The 15,444-nt window shown below is 43.1% G+C and overlaps 1 protein-coding gene across 4 annotated transcripts in view; it reads right to left on the reverse strand.

Annotated features, from left to right (window-relative positions):
- AGK (acylglycerol kinase) overlaps positions 469-15,444 on the reverse strand; it is a 105,300-nt gene continuing 90,324 nt past the window's right edge. For 2 of the 4 annotated variants that reach the window (XM_021078451.1, NM_001143699.1), the window contains 3 exon segments: positions 6,428-6,498; positions 4,088-4,172; positions 469-1,913 (listed from right to left, as the gene is read on the reverse strand). In XM_021078451.1, coding sequence (XP_020934110.1) covers positions 1,776-1,913; positions 4,088-4,172; positions 6,428-6,498 — 294 coding nt within the window. In that variant the 3' untranslated portion in view covers positions 469-1,775. 4 annotated transcript variants of the gene reach the window in all.

The raw sequence follows: 15,444 nt of genomic DNA on the forward strand, positions 1-15,444 counted from the left end.
TTTTGCAAAAGCACAGCTTTTAACTCCACTCTGAAGAACACAGAGGCAAACAGGTAAGCATTATGTTATGGGCTTTTCATAGCTGCCTTAGACCCCTTCAAGCATTGGTCCTCACTCTCCGAAGGGTTCGTGGGTGCGGGTGCGTGTGTGGTCCTAAAACTGACCTGCCTGAGCATGAGCCTCCTGCCCGTTCTCCCACCCCTCTTCCCCTTTGTGCAATTTTCCTTCCTCCGCACAAAGAGAAAGCCTTACGTCTCACCCCCCTTACCGTGGTGTGCTTCCCTCTCGAGTAGAAGAACCTCGGGGCACCAATTACAATGCCCAGCTGACAAGTCCCTAGGGAAGCAGACGGCTTCTAGTTCTCCACTTTCAACGAACTAACGGAGGGGTCGAATCCAGCTGTGAAGTTGCTACATCACTGTGATTTTTCGAGGCGACTCAAACAATTCAAAGAACTGCATGGCAATGTTAGAACAGAATTTTAAACATCTATAATGTTGAGCCTTGTCTCAGCTGTAAGTAACATGTGCTTTTGGCTAAATGAACTCATGAGGATAAAGAGCATTCTAATGTTAATTCTTAATTATTAAAAATTTATAATCAGTTGTATTTCAATAATTGATAACATTTATTCTGTACTGAGTTAACACTTGAACTAAAAAAAGTCATTTCAATTTATAGCTTTTGTTGGCAAGAAAATAGGTTGAGTGAAAAAATTTTCCAGCATAAAAACATGATAGCATACTTTGCTGAAAGCGGTAGGAAATACGCATATGAGGAAAATGGATATTTCCAACTACTAAACAATTTATTTTTGTAAATGGATGATGAATGTCAAATTGCTATGTATTTCAATTATACTGAATATGTTTAAAAGAGTGATGTAACAGTTTTATTTTAAAATATCAATATTTACATGACACCAGAAAGTATATACTTTGGCAACTCAAACTTCCCATGAGAAATTGGGGATGTTAACGTGGGAGGGGCTACAAGGTTTTCCAAAACACTCTGAGGAAGCAGAGGAGCAGGAGACCTGTGGACCACTGCTTGGCAGGACTGTGTGTCCCTTTCGGCCTCAGGACTTCCTGAACCAGAACCACCCGGGGAGGGTGGCAGCCTTTTTAAAAAGGCAGATTCCGGGGCTCCATCCTCAGATTGAGTGACTAGGTTTGGGGTGGTCCCCAATTGAGTAAATCTTCGACAAGTGCCCCAGGTGGTTCTCATGCAAACCAACACTTCAGAAGCACGACTTTAGGGGGGGGAAACCCTAATATTTTACAGTATCAGCCATGGCTGAAGACGGACACCCCACATATGTTTCTTAGACCGAGGAGAGAACTGGAACCCGCTAAATGAGAACCGGAGCTCATGGAGCAGCAGCACCCATGGAGGAGCCTGGAAACAGGACAAGGCAGCGGCGGGAAGGCGGGCCCTTCCCGGGACGGCCACAGACAGGAGAGGACACAGCCTCGGAGCCTGCCGTCCGCGGTGGGGAGAGAACAAGGTCCGGCCCTTTTCCATCCACGGAGGGTGGGGATGTCTCGGCGCCCGCCTGACGGGGGGCACTACGCAGGAGGGACCAGGGGGCACCAGTCAAAGCCCGCGCGGCCGGGACGCTGGCTGGGAAGCTGCAACGCACAGAGAGAGGAGGGCAGGGGGTACTTGCCGCAGACGGGCCCTTGGGATCCTCTGACAAGGCGGCGGGGACGGGGATTCGGAGGCTCTGCTCCCCTTTGGTCCCAGGGTGGCCTAAAGGGCAGTTGCCCATCTGCTCACTCAGCCCAGCTCTGCAGCATCTCTGCCCTCCTCCGCGGGTCACAGAAGAACCGCAGCTTCCTGGGGAGCAGCTTCACCTCCACGGGCATCGCTTCGTACTCCTCACTGTCGATGCTGAAGAAGCCCCCTGTTCCCTGGGGAGAAGAGACTGTTGAGGACCTGCCCGTGTCGGCGGGAACCCCGTCACCACTACAGCAGGATACTGTGGAAAGCGTCAGACTCGGGGGCTTCAGCAAAATGGGCTTTTAAAGGAATATTCAGTGCCTGTGTCGACACCATGCTGGTTCTGGAAACAGCCCAATGACACTGCTCATGAAAAAGGTTTCACCAGCCTCTACCTCCTCCCAGAGGATTTTGGGACTTGCGACACTTAAATAAGTCCTGTCACACTTCTAAGAAATTCCATAGAACATACATGTATGTCCTTCTCAGCCCTAATCTTTCTCAAATGAAAAGCAAGGAAGCCATGCTATCCAATTGATTATGTTCATAGTTCTTCTTTAGGACTTGCTTAGCTTTATACCTAAGGTATAACAACATTAATATTAGATGGTAAACATAAATTGTACCAGTATTTTCCTATGTCATCCTCCCAAGGCTACAGAAATAAGAGCAAAAGTAAACAAATGGGACATAATCAAATGCACAGCTTTGCACAGCAAAGAAAACCATAAATGAAAAGACACCCTACGGACTGGAAGAAAATATTTGCAAATGATGTGACAAGGGCTTAATTTCCAAAATGTTCAAACAGCTCATATAACTCAATAACAAAAAAACAATCAAAAAGTGGGTAGAAGACCTAAATAGACATTTCTTCAAAGAAGACATAGAGATGGCCAATAGGCACATGAAAAGATGCTCAACATTGCTAATTATCAGCGAAATGCAAATCAAAACTACAATGAGGTACCACCTCACACCAGTCAGAATGGCCATCATCAAAAAGTCTACAAATAATAAATACTGGAGAGGGTATGGAGAAAAGGGAACCCTCCTACACTGTTGATGGGAATATAAATTGGTGTTGCCACTATGGAAAACAGCATGGAGTTTCCTCAACTAAAAATAAGGGTTACCATATGATCCAGCAATCACACTACTGGGCACATATATATGGACAAAACTATAATCTAAAAAGATGTGCACCCCAGTGTTCATGGCAATGCTGTTTACAATAGGAAAGACATGGAATCAACCCTAATGTCCACCAACAGATAAATGGATGAAGTTAACGTGGTACAAATGTACAATGGAATACTACTCAGCCATAAAAACGAATGAAATATCATTTGCAGCAACCTGGATGGAACTAAAGATTTTCCTACTAAGTGAAATAAGAAAGACAAATACCATATGCTATCACTTATATGTAGAATCTAAAATGTAACACAATCATGGTATCTACATAACAGAAGCAGATTCACAGACAGAAAAAAGACTTGTTGCTGAAAGGGATGGGGTGGGGGGAGGGATGGACTGGGTGTTTGGGATTAGCAGATGCAAACTACTATAAATTGAATAAACCTCAAGGTCCTTCTGTATAGCATAGGGAATTATATTTAATATCCCATGATAAACTGTAATAGAAAAGAATATGAAAAAGAATATATAATACATATATATACATATACATGTATAACTGAATCACTGCTGTACAGCAGAAATGAAAACACTGTAAATCAATTATACTTCAATAAAATCAATTTTTAAAATATAAGAGTCTGTGAAACCCTCTGTAATTCGTGCATTTAATTCAACATTTGCTGTGTTGAAACTATGGTGCCACCCACTGTGGGGACACCTTCTGTTTTACCCATGATCCTTGTTGAATACCGTGGCAGAAAAGGTACAAGTCTTCAGAGGCCACCTGTAGTAACTTTTTCTCCACTTACGGGTTACTAAGTTTGGCCTTTCACAGTACAGAAAAATTTAATGCCATCCTGAAAACTGCTTCCAGATCCTTTATGAAAAATATGAAGCTAGACCCCACTATTAACATGGCCTAACTGGAGCGTTCTCTGTGTTGTTGCAGTAACCACTTGCAGAATTGACATTCAGACAGTCAACATTCGGGAGACCTAAGGCTCACTTCACAGGCCCTTGGCTGGACGACACTGAGGTCTTCAGGAGCCCGGCTCTAAATCTAAGGGAGTCTCCCTTAATGTAAACCAGAGCCTGGCCCATCACTTGGCACGTGCAAGGCACCTCACAAAGGGTGCGTCACTGGAGAGGAAGGATGGGGAGAAGCAGAAAGGCAGACAGACGGGGAAAGCAGCACAAGCCGTGGGACGGCTGACCCTCTCACCTCAGGAAGGAGCAGAGCACAGCGACTGGCCGGGAGACACTCGGTGCCCTCAGCACGCAGCCTGGGGTCCCTCACCTTCTTGCTTCTGTTGGTACAGGAAAAAGCAAGCTTGAAAACCAGTGCCAGCAACTGCGTTCCCTTGCAAGAACACAGCAAGTTCTGCCTCTTGAGGAGATTCAGGATCTCCTGAACCTCGGGGTTCTGTAAATAAATTTCTCCACAACAATTCTTGCTTAGCGTCATGATATATTCTATATTGAGGGTTTTTTTGTTTTGTTTTGTTTTTTGCTTTTTAGGGCCACACCCACAGCATATAGAGGTTCCCAGGCTAGGGTCGAATTGGAGCTACAGCTGCTGGCCTACACCACAGCCACAGCAACGCTGGATCCTTAACCCACTGAGCAAGGCCAGGGATCGAACCCGAAACCTCATGGTTCCTAGTCAGATTCGTTTCCGCTATGCCATGACTGGAACTCCTAGATTGAGAAGTTTTTTTATTTTTGTAGAGAACTGTGCATGAAGACTGATTTTTTTTTCTGAACTATTCTTTTTATTTTACATTCTTTTTAATTTTAAATTTTAATTTTTTGGCTGTGCCCATGGTATGCCAAAGTTCTGGGCCAGGGACTGAACCTGAGCCACAGTAGCGACAACACCAAATCCTTAACCAACCATTAGGTCACCAGAAAACTCCAGAATTGGTCTTTTTAAATAATTCCATGTGTACCTAATTCCTGCGCTATTTGAAAATCCCGAAATTAAAAACCAGAATGAGGAGTTCCTTGGTGGCCTGGTGGTTAAGGATCCAGCATGTTCACTGCTGCAGCACAGGTTCCGTCCTTGGTTGGGGAACTTCCTCACACCTGGGCGAGGCCAAAATACAAGGATTCTCCACATTGATATGGTCTGCATCTTTACATTGACTAAATGGCTTTGGAGTAAAACTATCAGACTGTTCATGCACACACGCTCCATCTCATGCATCTATCACCTTCGCCGCTAAGTCGCGGTCAGTGGAAAAGGGATAAAAAAGCTAATCCAAGAAAATTAGTCCATTCTTGACAATAGCACTTCTTTCGTCTATGAAACTTCACGAGTTTTCTAAAGCTGCTTTGCAATGTTCTAATCAGTTACCCAGAGGAAACGGACATGCCTTGATTTCACTTCCCGTGGTGACCAAAAGGAAATCACGGTGCTGCTGCTGCTGCTGCTGCGGAGGACAGCAACTCTGGAGGACGTCATGACGTCATCGGATTTCAGCAACATAATCGGTTTTTCCTGTTTGGGGATGTCCGTATTATGGAGGAGATTCAAATATAGCTGGTCCCATTGGCCAGACTCTCAATTAAGAGTGTGTGGCTTGCGGACCCTTTCTAGGAGAAGAAACGCTTTTCTCCTCTTCCTGTTACTGTAGATACAGCAAGTAAATCAACGGCTGCAGAAGCAGCCACTCAGCATCGCGAAGGCGAGAACACCGCCAACTGCTGAAGGACATTGTGCGGCGGGTGCCGGTGCAGAGAATGAGGTATCCATGGAGACCCGGCGGCTGCAGCAGAAGTGCCAAATTCTTAGATGGGCGCCAGAGGGCGCTCTGAGACAAAGCTCAGAAAAGGGACGGCGGCGCAGATTCCCAGTCGGCATGGCAACACGCAGCCTCCTCCGAAGCTTTGAGGGCTGGTGGAGGGCTGAGAGCATTCTTAACCAATAAAACTCTGGCAGAGGTACGGCTGAACAAATCAGACAGGACTTGGAAGGGTATTCTGTAGTGGAAAAGGGAAAAAAGCCTGGAAAGTGTCCAAGGTGCTCGACACTTTTCAGGCTTCTCATTCACGCCTGGGGAAGAGGCGAGGTGGGCGGACATGAATCCTAATGGATGCTGTCAAGTGCTTCACACGGAAAAAGGCTGTTGCCCCACAGTCCCTCATCTGAGGCTCAGAAACAGTCCTGAGATAGAGGAGATTCTATCAATCATCCCATTCTGTGCACAGGGCAAAGGATTCAGAGAACGCAAAGGATTTGTCCAAGTCACAAGGCCAGTAAATGGCAAAAAGCAAGGTTTGTATCCAGTAGTTCTGACCCTGAAGCCACAATCCCGGGCCCTATACTGTGCTGCACTGGAATCTGTCACTTCAGTCCAAAGACAAGGGTTGCTCCCGTTCCCTGATCCGGCTACACTGAACGGGGAAGGCCAGCGTGGGAGAGGGACGCTGTGCTCGTCATCCCAAATGAACACGGCACGCTCCGGGTCCCAGGCCAGACCGCTGGATCTGTCTTCAGCCTCAGGGGCACTCAGATTGGTGAAGTCTGCGCCTCCCTGCCTGCAAATCCCCATCCACTTACCCTAGCATTATGAAGTCTCCTTTGCTGATGGTGTTGGGTTCCATGCAGATGTTCATAAAGTCTTCTTTGCTCTAAAAAGGTCAGGAGGACTGACGTTAGTGCTCCAAATTCTGGCTACAGCAGCCTGCTGCCCTCCTATAGCCTTGGTGGTTCGTAGTCGGATCTGTGTGTTATAGAGGGGACTTGACTTTCACTGACTTAACCCTGAATGTATTTTCAGTCTTTTCTGTTTTTATAGTAAGACCTTCATTGAGGCATAATTTATATACCATAATATTCCACTCCATTGCCTGTTTGCTTGGTTGTTTTAACTGTATATGGAAGCTGGGTAAAAGCTCAGGTTTGGAGAATTGTCAAGTTCTGTCACTCTAATAGTCACAGCTTTATAATCTCTGCAGTCCCCTCCCTTTAGAGGGGCCACACTTTCAGCCCCTCTATCCCAGCAAGCCTCCATCCTCTCTGTACACCTGTGTCGCCTGTGGGGTCAGCTGCTGGGAGGGGAGCCCCCCAGTGTCTGTGTTGGTTTCAGTGCTCCACATGCAAACCTGGTAGGTGACCGGAGGAGAGAGCTGCAGTCCATTTATGCCAGGGCAGCGTTTACAACTTTCCAGTCCTAGCCATGGAATGATCTGGAAGAACTGAGCTACAAGGAAGTGGCTATAAAAACAGACTTGGTTCTTTTGCCACCCCGCATCCCCCACCGGCCCCATTTACTACCAGTCAGTGGCCAGCAAGACAAAGCTGGCTCTCTGCAAATCGACCCCAACACTTCTGTGTCTGCTTCAAATAGAGGTTTGTTTCTTTCCAGACAGGTTCAAAACCTGTAGCCCCAGGATCATCCCCAGGCCTCTGAGAGCTGACAGCTTTTGCCTAAGATGAAAGGGCACTACGAAAGCACAGCTTTACATCTCAACTAGGAATTACAAACAAAACTCTGCTCTAAGTTTAGCTTTTATTGGAATTCCCGTTGTGGCTCAGTGGTTAACAAACGTGACTGGTATCCATGAAGACGCAGGTTCGATCCCTGGCCTCACTAGGTGGGTTAAGGATCCGGCGTTGCCGTGAGCTGAGGTGTTGGTCGCAGATGCGTCTGAGATCCCACGTTGCTGTGGCTGTGGTGTAGGCCAGTGGCTACAGCTCTGACTAGACCCCTAACCTGGAAACCTCCATATGCCGCAGATGCAGCCCTAAAAAGAAAGACAAAAAATATTTTTTTTTAAAAAAAAAGTAAAAGAAATAAAAGGAATCCAAATTGGAAAGGAAGTAAAACTGTCGCTATTTGCAGATGACATGATACTATACCTAGAGAATCCTAAAGACTCTACCAGAAAACTGTTAGAGCTTATCCACGAATTTGGCAAAGTTGCAGGATACAAAATCAATACATAGAAATCGATAGCGTTTCTATATACTAACAGTGAAAAAGCAGAAAAGGAAATTAGGGAAGCAATCCCGTTTACCATCACATCCAAAAGAATAAAATACCTAGGAGTAAGCCTACCTAAAGAAACAAAAGACCTGTACTCTGAAAACTACAAGCCACTGATGAAAGAAATCAAAGATGACACAAATAGATGGAAAGATATACCATGCTCGTGGATTGGAAGAGTTAATATTATCAAAATGACTATACTACCCAAGGCAATCTACAGATTCAATGCAATCCTTATCAAATTACCAAGGACATTTTTCACAGAACTTGAACAAAATATTTTAAAGTTTGTTTGGAAGTACAAAAGACCCAGAATAGCCAAAGACATCCTGAAAAAGAAAAATGGAGCTGGAGGAATCAGGCTCCCGGACTTCAGACTATACTACGAAGCAACAGTCATCAAAACTGCATGGTACTGGCACAAAGACAGACATATAGATCAGTGGAACAGGATAGAAAGCCCAGAATTAAATCCATGCACTTACAGCCAACTAATCTAGACAAAGGAAGCAAGACTATACAATGGAGAAAGGACAGCTTGTTCAATAAGTGGTGCTGAGAAAACTGGACAGCCACATGGAAAAGAATGAAATTAGAACACTCCCTGACACCATACACAAAAATAAACTCCAAATGGATTAAAGACCTAGATAGAAGACCAGACAATATCAAACTCCTAGAGGAAAACATAGGCCAAACACTCTCTGACATAAACAACAGCAACATCTTCTCAGATCCACCTCTCAGAGTATTGACAATAAAAACAAAAATAAACAAATGGGACCTAATCAAACTTCAAAGTTTCTGCACAGCAAAGGAAACCCTAAACAACACAAAAAGACAACCCACAGAATGGGAGAAAATCTTTGCAAATGAATCGACTGACAAGGGATTCATCTCCAAAATTTATAAACAACTTTTGCAGCTGCATACCAAAAAAAACAAACAACCCCATCAAAAAATGGGCGGAAGATCTAAACAGACAATTCTCCAAAGAAGACATACAGATGGCCGAGAAACACATGAAAAGATGTTCAGCATAACTCATTATTAGAGAAATGCAAATCAAAACCACTATGAGGTACCACCTTATACCAGCCAGAATGGCCATCATCCAAAAGTCTACAAAAAATAAGTGCTAGAGAGGGTGTGGAGAAAAAGGAACCCTTGTACACTGTTGGTGGGATTGTAAATTGGTGCAACCACTGTGGAAAGCAGTATGGAGATTCCTCAGAAAACTAAACATAGAACCAACATTTGATCCAGCAATCCCACTCCTGGGCATCTATCCAGAGAAAACCACGACTCGCAGAGACACATGTACTCCAATGTTCATTGCAGCACTATTTACAATAGCCAAAACATGGAAACAACCTAAATGTCCATTGACAGAGGAGTAGATCCAGAAGATGTGGTACATATACACAATGGAATATTACTCAGCCATCAAAAAGAACGAAATACCAGCATTTTCTGCAACATGGATGGACCTAGAAACTATCACGCTAAGTGAAGTCAGCCATGCAATGAGACACCAACATCAAATGCTTTCACTCACATGTGGAATCTGAAAAAAGGACAGATGGAACTTCTTTGCAGAACAGATGCTGACTCACAGACATTGAAAAACTTATGGTCTCCGGAGGAGACAGTTTGGGGGGTGGGGGGATGTGCTTGGGCTGTGGGATAGAAATCTTGTGAAATCAGATTGTTATGATCATTATACAACTACAGATGTGATAAATTCATTTGAGTAATAAAAAAAAAAAGAAAAAAAAATAAGTTTGGCTTTTATTAGACTTACTGTCACCTACATACCCTCAACTCTTCTACGTGCTAGGGTTGTGTCAATGGACCACAAAACCCAAAAATGTATGCCTACAAAGAACTCACATTCTACTGGAGAGACTGGAAGGGATCAAACACACACACCCATAACCATACAGTGTAGATAAGCTGAAATAGGTTCAGGTGTATCTATATAATAAAAGTAAGATGTAGAGTGTGTTAACAAACAGGGAATTCTAGAGGTTAGTAGTATTATTAGAGTTGATTATGAAAATGAGATGAAGGAACTAGCACAAGGCACAGCAGGTGACAGTGGTGGCATTTTTAAAGAGGGGTCCATGTGGGCCTCATTGACAGGGTGCCCTCTGGGCAGACACCTGAAGGTGAGGGAATTAGTAATATGGAATTCCAGGGCAAACTTGAGCAACGACCGCTGGGAGGGCCTGTTAAAGCTCAGCCTCTGGCCCCATTCTCAGAGCTTACAGTTCAGTAGATCGGGGCTGAGTCCCAAGAATTTTCATTTCTACCAAGTGCCCAAGTGGTGGTGGTGGTGGTGATGATGCTGCTGCTGCTGCTGCTGCTGCTGCTGCTGCTCGAAGGACCACAGTTTGAGAACCACCAGCAGAAGGTAGAGCCATCTACTCAGAGGGCACTGTCTAGGTATGGGCCACGGGTGGGAGCAGGCCTGACATGGGAAAGGACAGCACGGAGGCCAGGATGGCTGGAGCAGAGTGAGGAAAGGGGACGGGAGGAGGTGACATCAGAGAAGGGGGTGCCAGGGCAGTAGGGCCTTGTCCAGCCCTTACAAGGAAGCCGGCTGTTAGGCTGTGTGAATCAAGGAGCCACGGGAAGGTTCTAAGCAGAGAAACGTGATAGGGCTTTGTTTTATTAGGGTCTTTCTGGAGGAGAATGAAAAGGGAAGAGGGCAGGGAGACCACTTAGGAGCCTATTACAAAATCCGGCTAAAAGACAATGGTGGCTGGGATCAGACACCCAAAGTGAAGCCACCAGGGCTTCCTCAGAGAGGACATGTGAGGAGAAAGAGTAGTCAAGAGTGGCTCCAAGGAGTTCCCGTCGTGGCTCAGCAGAAATGAATCCAAATGAATCCATGAGGACGTGGATTCAATCCCTGGCCTCACTCAGTAGGTTAAGGATCTGGTGTTGCCATGAGCTGTGGTGTAGGTTGCAGATGTGCCTCAGATCTGGCGATGCTGTGGCTGTGGTTTAGCCTGCAGCTCCAATTCAACCCCTCGCCTGGGAATTTCCATATGCTGTGGGTGTGGTCCTTAAAAAAAAAAAAAAAAAAAAAAAAAAAAAAAAGGCTCCAAGATGTTTGCCCTGAACAATGAAAAGAATGGAGTTACAATGAACCACAGTGGAGGAACACTGAGGATGAGGCAGCTTTCAAGGGGTGGCAGGGAAGATCAGGGGCTCAGTTTTGGACACACCAAGACTGAAATGTCTATTAGACATCAAGGGGGATAAGCAGACAGACAGAGAGGTCTAGGGTTTGACTTTTGTAAAGAGAACAAGGGTAAAGGTCAGTGTACCTACTACAATGACAGATTGAATGAGAAAAACCTTACCTCCACCATTGCTGGAAAGGCCCTTGATAACACTAAATATATACTCGTGATAAAAACTCTCAGCAGAACTAGGATAGGAATGGAAGGGAACTTGCTTCATCTGATAAAAGGTATCTGCAAAAAACCCATCCAATTCAAGAATGAAGCATTTCTAAATCAGGAATAAGCCAGGGACTCTGCCATCAGGACTTCTGTTCAACACTGTTCTGAGATCCTAGCCAATGTGATAAGACAAAAGATTAGAAGGTTAAGAATTTGAAAGGAAAAAAAAACATATCAACTGCACTATTTGCAGTTGATAAGACTGAATATCACAAATCCAAAGGGATCCAACGAGATAATAAGAATTATGATAAACAACATAATAAGAATTTAGTTAGGTTGCTGATGCAGCATCAATATAAAAAAATCAATGATGTGTCCACCTACTAAATCAGATAGTTAAAAAGGACATTTTGGAGTTCCCATCTTGGCACAGTGGAAACAAATCTGACTAGGAATCATGAGGTTGTGGGTTTGATCCCTGGCCTAGTTCAGTGGGTTAAGGATCCGGCGTTGCCGTGAGCTGGGGTGTAGGTCGCAGACATGGCTCGGATCCCGTGTTGCTGTGGCTGTGGTGTAGGCTGGCATCAACAGCTCCAACTCGACCCCTAGCCTGGGAACTTCCATATGCCACTGTGCGGCCCTAAAAAGACAAAAGACCAAAAAAAAAAAAGACATTTTAAGAGATGCAATTTACAATAGTATCAAAAATTAAGATAACCAGGAATCTACTCAGCAAAGGACAAAATGTTCCAGAGAAAATTATGAAACTCCACTGAAAGACATTAAAAACCCGAATTAATGAGGAGATACACTGTGTTCATATAAGAGTCAATATAGCAGAAATGTCATCTCTCCTCCAACTGATTTACAGGTTCAATGTAATCCTGATTGATATTCTAATAGATTCTTGTGTGGAACTTAATAAAAACATTCCAAAGAATTTACAGAATCACAGAGCCAGGAATAGCCAACAGATTCTTTAAGAAAAACACAGAAGGGTATATTATACAATTGTAATAATTAAGAGAAGCATAGTACTTGTACAAGCAGGGAAAAATAGAGCAAAAGAATAGACTAGAAACACCTAGTATACAGATACTTGATGCATGACAGAGATTTACTGCAATTCAGTGGGATGGGGAGATGGCCATTTCTTTTTTTTTTTTAATTTTGGTTTTTTAGGGCCGCACCTATGGCATATGGAAGTTCCCAGGCTAGGGATCGAATTGGAACGGTAGTTGCCACTGGCCTACACCACAGCCACAGCAACACGGGATCCAAGCCACGTCAGTGACCTACGCCACAGCCCATAGCAACACCAGATCCTTAACCCATTAAGCGATGCCAAGGATCAAACCTACATCCTCATGGATACTAGTCAGGTTTATTTCCACTGAGCCATGACAGGAACTCTTGGGCATGTCAATAAATGGTGCATGGACAACTCTCTTTCTATATGGAAAGAATTAAAATTGGAGCCTTACCTCCATCATTCACAAAACTTAATTATAGGGTGGGAGTATTCCTTTTTAAAATAAATGTGGAATCATTTGATGAGATCATTTTAACCTGGCTTTTCATACAAATACAGAGAACACATTTTAAATACATGTAACCAAAATGTATTTAATCAGCTGCTTGATCTGTTTGGTTCATGTTTTTTGCTATTATAAATACAGTGAACATAGCTCTACAAGAGATCCTAATTTCCACACATTCCACACCCTGAAAGCCTCTTTCAGACTCTGAATGGACCTTTTTTTAAAATGATCAATGAACATTTTGAGCTGTTACATGGCAGCTTCATTGTCTTTGAATATTTTATTGCATTTGCTTTTATTTTTACAAAGAGGCTTGGAAAGAAAGAAAATGAATTGCTGCTGCTAGTGATAAGCAGCACAGGATCATATACTTTTATAACGGGCACAAAGATAAAAAGCTCTCATCACTGCGAATGTGGCTAATCGAGAGCCACAATCACAGACTCACTGAACTCAATCCATTCATTGGTATTCAATCATCAGTGCAAAGAACAAGGTGAAAGAACATGAACAAAACGTTGGAAATACATATCATCAGATCCTGGGTATAAAGGAAGTGTGTAATTAGAAATTTTATCTTTCTTTTTAAAACTCCTCTTTTTAATGGAATCTTTATTTTTTTTTTTAACCTTAATACATTCCTTTCACCCACATTTTCAGAATTCCATTGTGTAAGAAGTAAGGGACTCTTTATGTATTCATCTGATTATTTCTATAGGATAAATTTCTAGAAATATGCTTAAAAGGGCCAAAGGCATGCTTATATTTCAAATGCCTCATGGAGATGCTAAAATGCCACGGGGAAAGGACGTCTTTTCCCCTCATTTCCCCACCCACACCAACCCTGAACCCCAGCATCCGTTTCCACCTAGGACAGTTCACTATGCGCTGCTTTCATCTGTACTTCTTTGATACTGAGCACTCCTTCTGTTTCCTTACCTACGAAATGCAGCGAGAAGTTACATCTACCCGACAGTGTAGTCACGAGGAGTACAGGAGCTGATACTACGTAAAATCCTTAGGACAGCGCTTAGCAGGCAGTAAATATAAGCTATTTTTTTTCATATTTATGTCTTTTGTGAATTTCTCTTTTTGCCCTTTGCCTGTTTATATTTGTCCTTTGCCTGTTTCTTATTGACAATCCTAGGAATTTATTATAAAGGAAGATTTTAACTCCTGGTCTATCACATCCTAAAAGGCTTCCCAATTTTTCATTAAAAAATTGCTTATAGTTTCCTTTTTATTCTAAGTAGACAAATGCAGCAATATGATGTTGAAAGGCCTTGTCCTCCCCAAGCTTATACTGATAATCACTTAAGGTTCGCTCTAGTGCTGTAACAGTATTATTTTCTTACACGGAACCTTTTATTCCAACCGGAATTAATTTAGAAGGTGAAAAGAGCTGTGTTATCCAACTGTTATATAATGGACATGCATTATGCGTATAATTTGAAAGCAACCCAACACTCTGAATAGTAATATTGGAGTCAAACGTCTCACTACATTTTCTCCCTCATTCTTCCTATTGCAGCCATACATGCAATGGCAGGTGCCAATTTTCAGACTGGCCAGGTCAATTCTGAACATACTACTTTAATTTACATAAAAGCTGAACATAGTTAATTGGTCTATGGTTAAGGATAATTTTTTTTTAAATAATGAATTTTACTTTGATGAGTTCAAATACCAATATAGAGTTAACTACACTGCTTACGAATACAGACACTGAACAGGTCATCCTAGAGAACCTGTGTTTTCACTCAATACAATGTAAAAGGTAGACACAAATTACACCTGGTATAAGTATGTTATCTTAACAGGAAAATAATTTCAAGAAGCTCAATTAACTTGGCAACAATAAAAAGAAGCTGAAATGCTAAACCACAAGTCTATTACACTTTTTTTTCAGGGCCACACCTGCAGCATATGGAAGTTCCCAGGCGAGGGGTCAAATCAGAGCTGCAGCTGCCGGCCTAAAGCCACAGCCAAAGCAATGTGGGAATTCGAGCCTCATCTGCGACCTACACCACCGCTCACAGCAACACTGGCAGGGATAACTTTTCTATTGGCATTCTCGTTAAGAGCAACTACTAAGGTTTTCTCTAGACCAAGGGTCAGTAAACCCTTACAGCGAATGGCCAGATGGCAAATGTTTTAGGCTTTGGGGCCATTCAGTGTCTGCTACAACTACTGAGCTCTGCCACTGAGGCACAAAAGTGGTCAAAGACAACATGCATGTGGATGAATATGGCTATGTTCCAATAAAACACCATCGGTGGATGCTGCAACTTGAATTTCATCCACTCTTCACATATCACGAAATAAAATTCTTCTTTGGACTTTCTTCCAACCATTTAAAAAATAAAAATCAATTTTGAGCTTGCAGGCTATACTAAAACAGGTAGCAGATCAGTCTGCCAACCTCTACTGTATTTCAAAAAAAATTTAGCATATTGTCTATACAGTACCACCCTGTAAAACTTTCTACACTAATGGAAATGTTTTATATTTGTGCTTTCCAAGATGGTAGCTACTAGCCACTTATGGCTATTAAGCACTTGAAATGTGGCAGAAGAAATTAGTTTTGAATTTTATTTCTTTTTTTTTTTTTTTTTGTCTTTTGTC

The sequence above is a fragment of the Sus scrofa genome, chromosome 18 (genome assembly GCF_000003025.6).
Source record: "Sus scrofa isolate TJ Tabasco breed Duroc chromosome 18, Sscrofa11.1, whole genome shotgun sequence".
NCBI classification, from domain to species: domain Eukaryota; kingdom Metazoa; phylum Chordata; class Mammalia; order Artiodactyla; family Suidae; genus Sus; species Sus scrofa.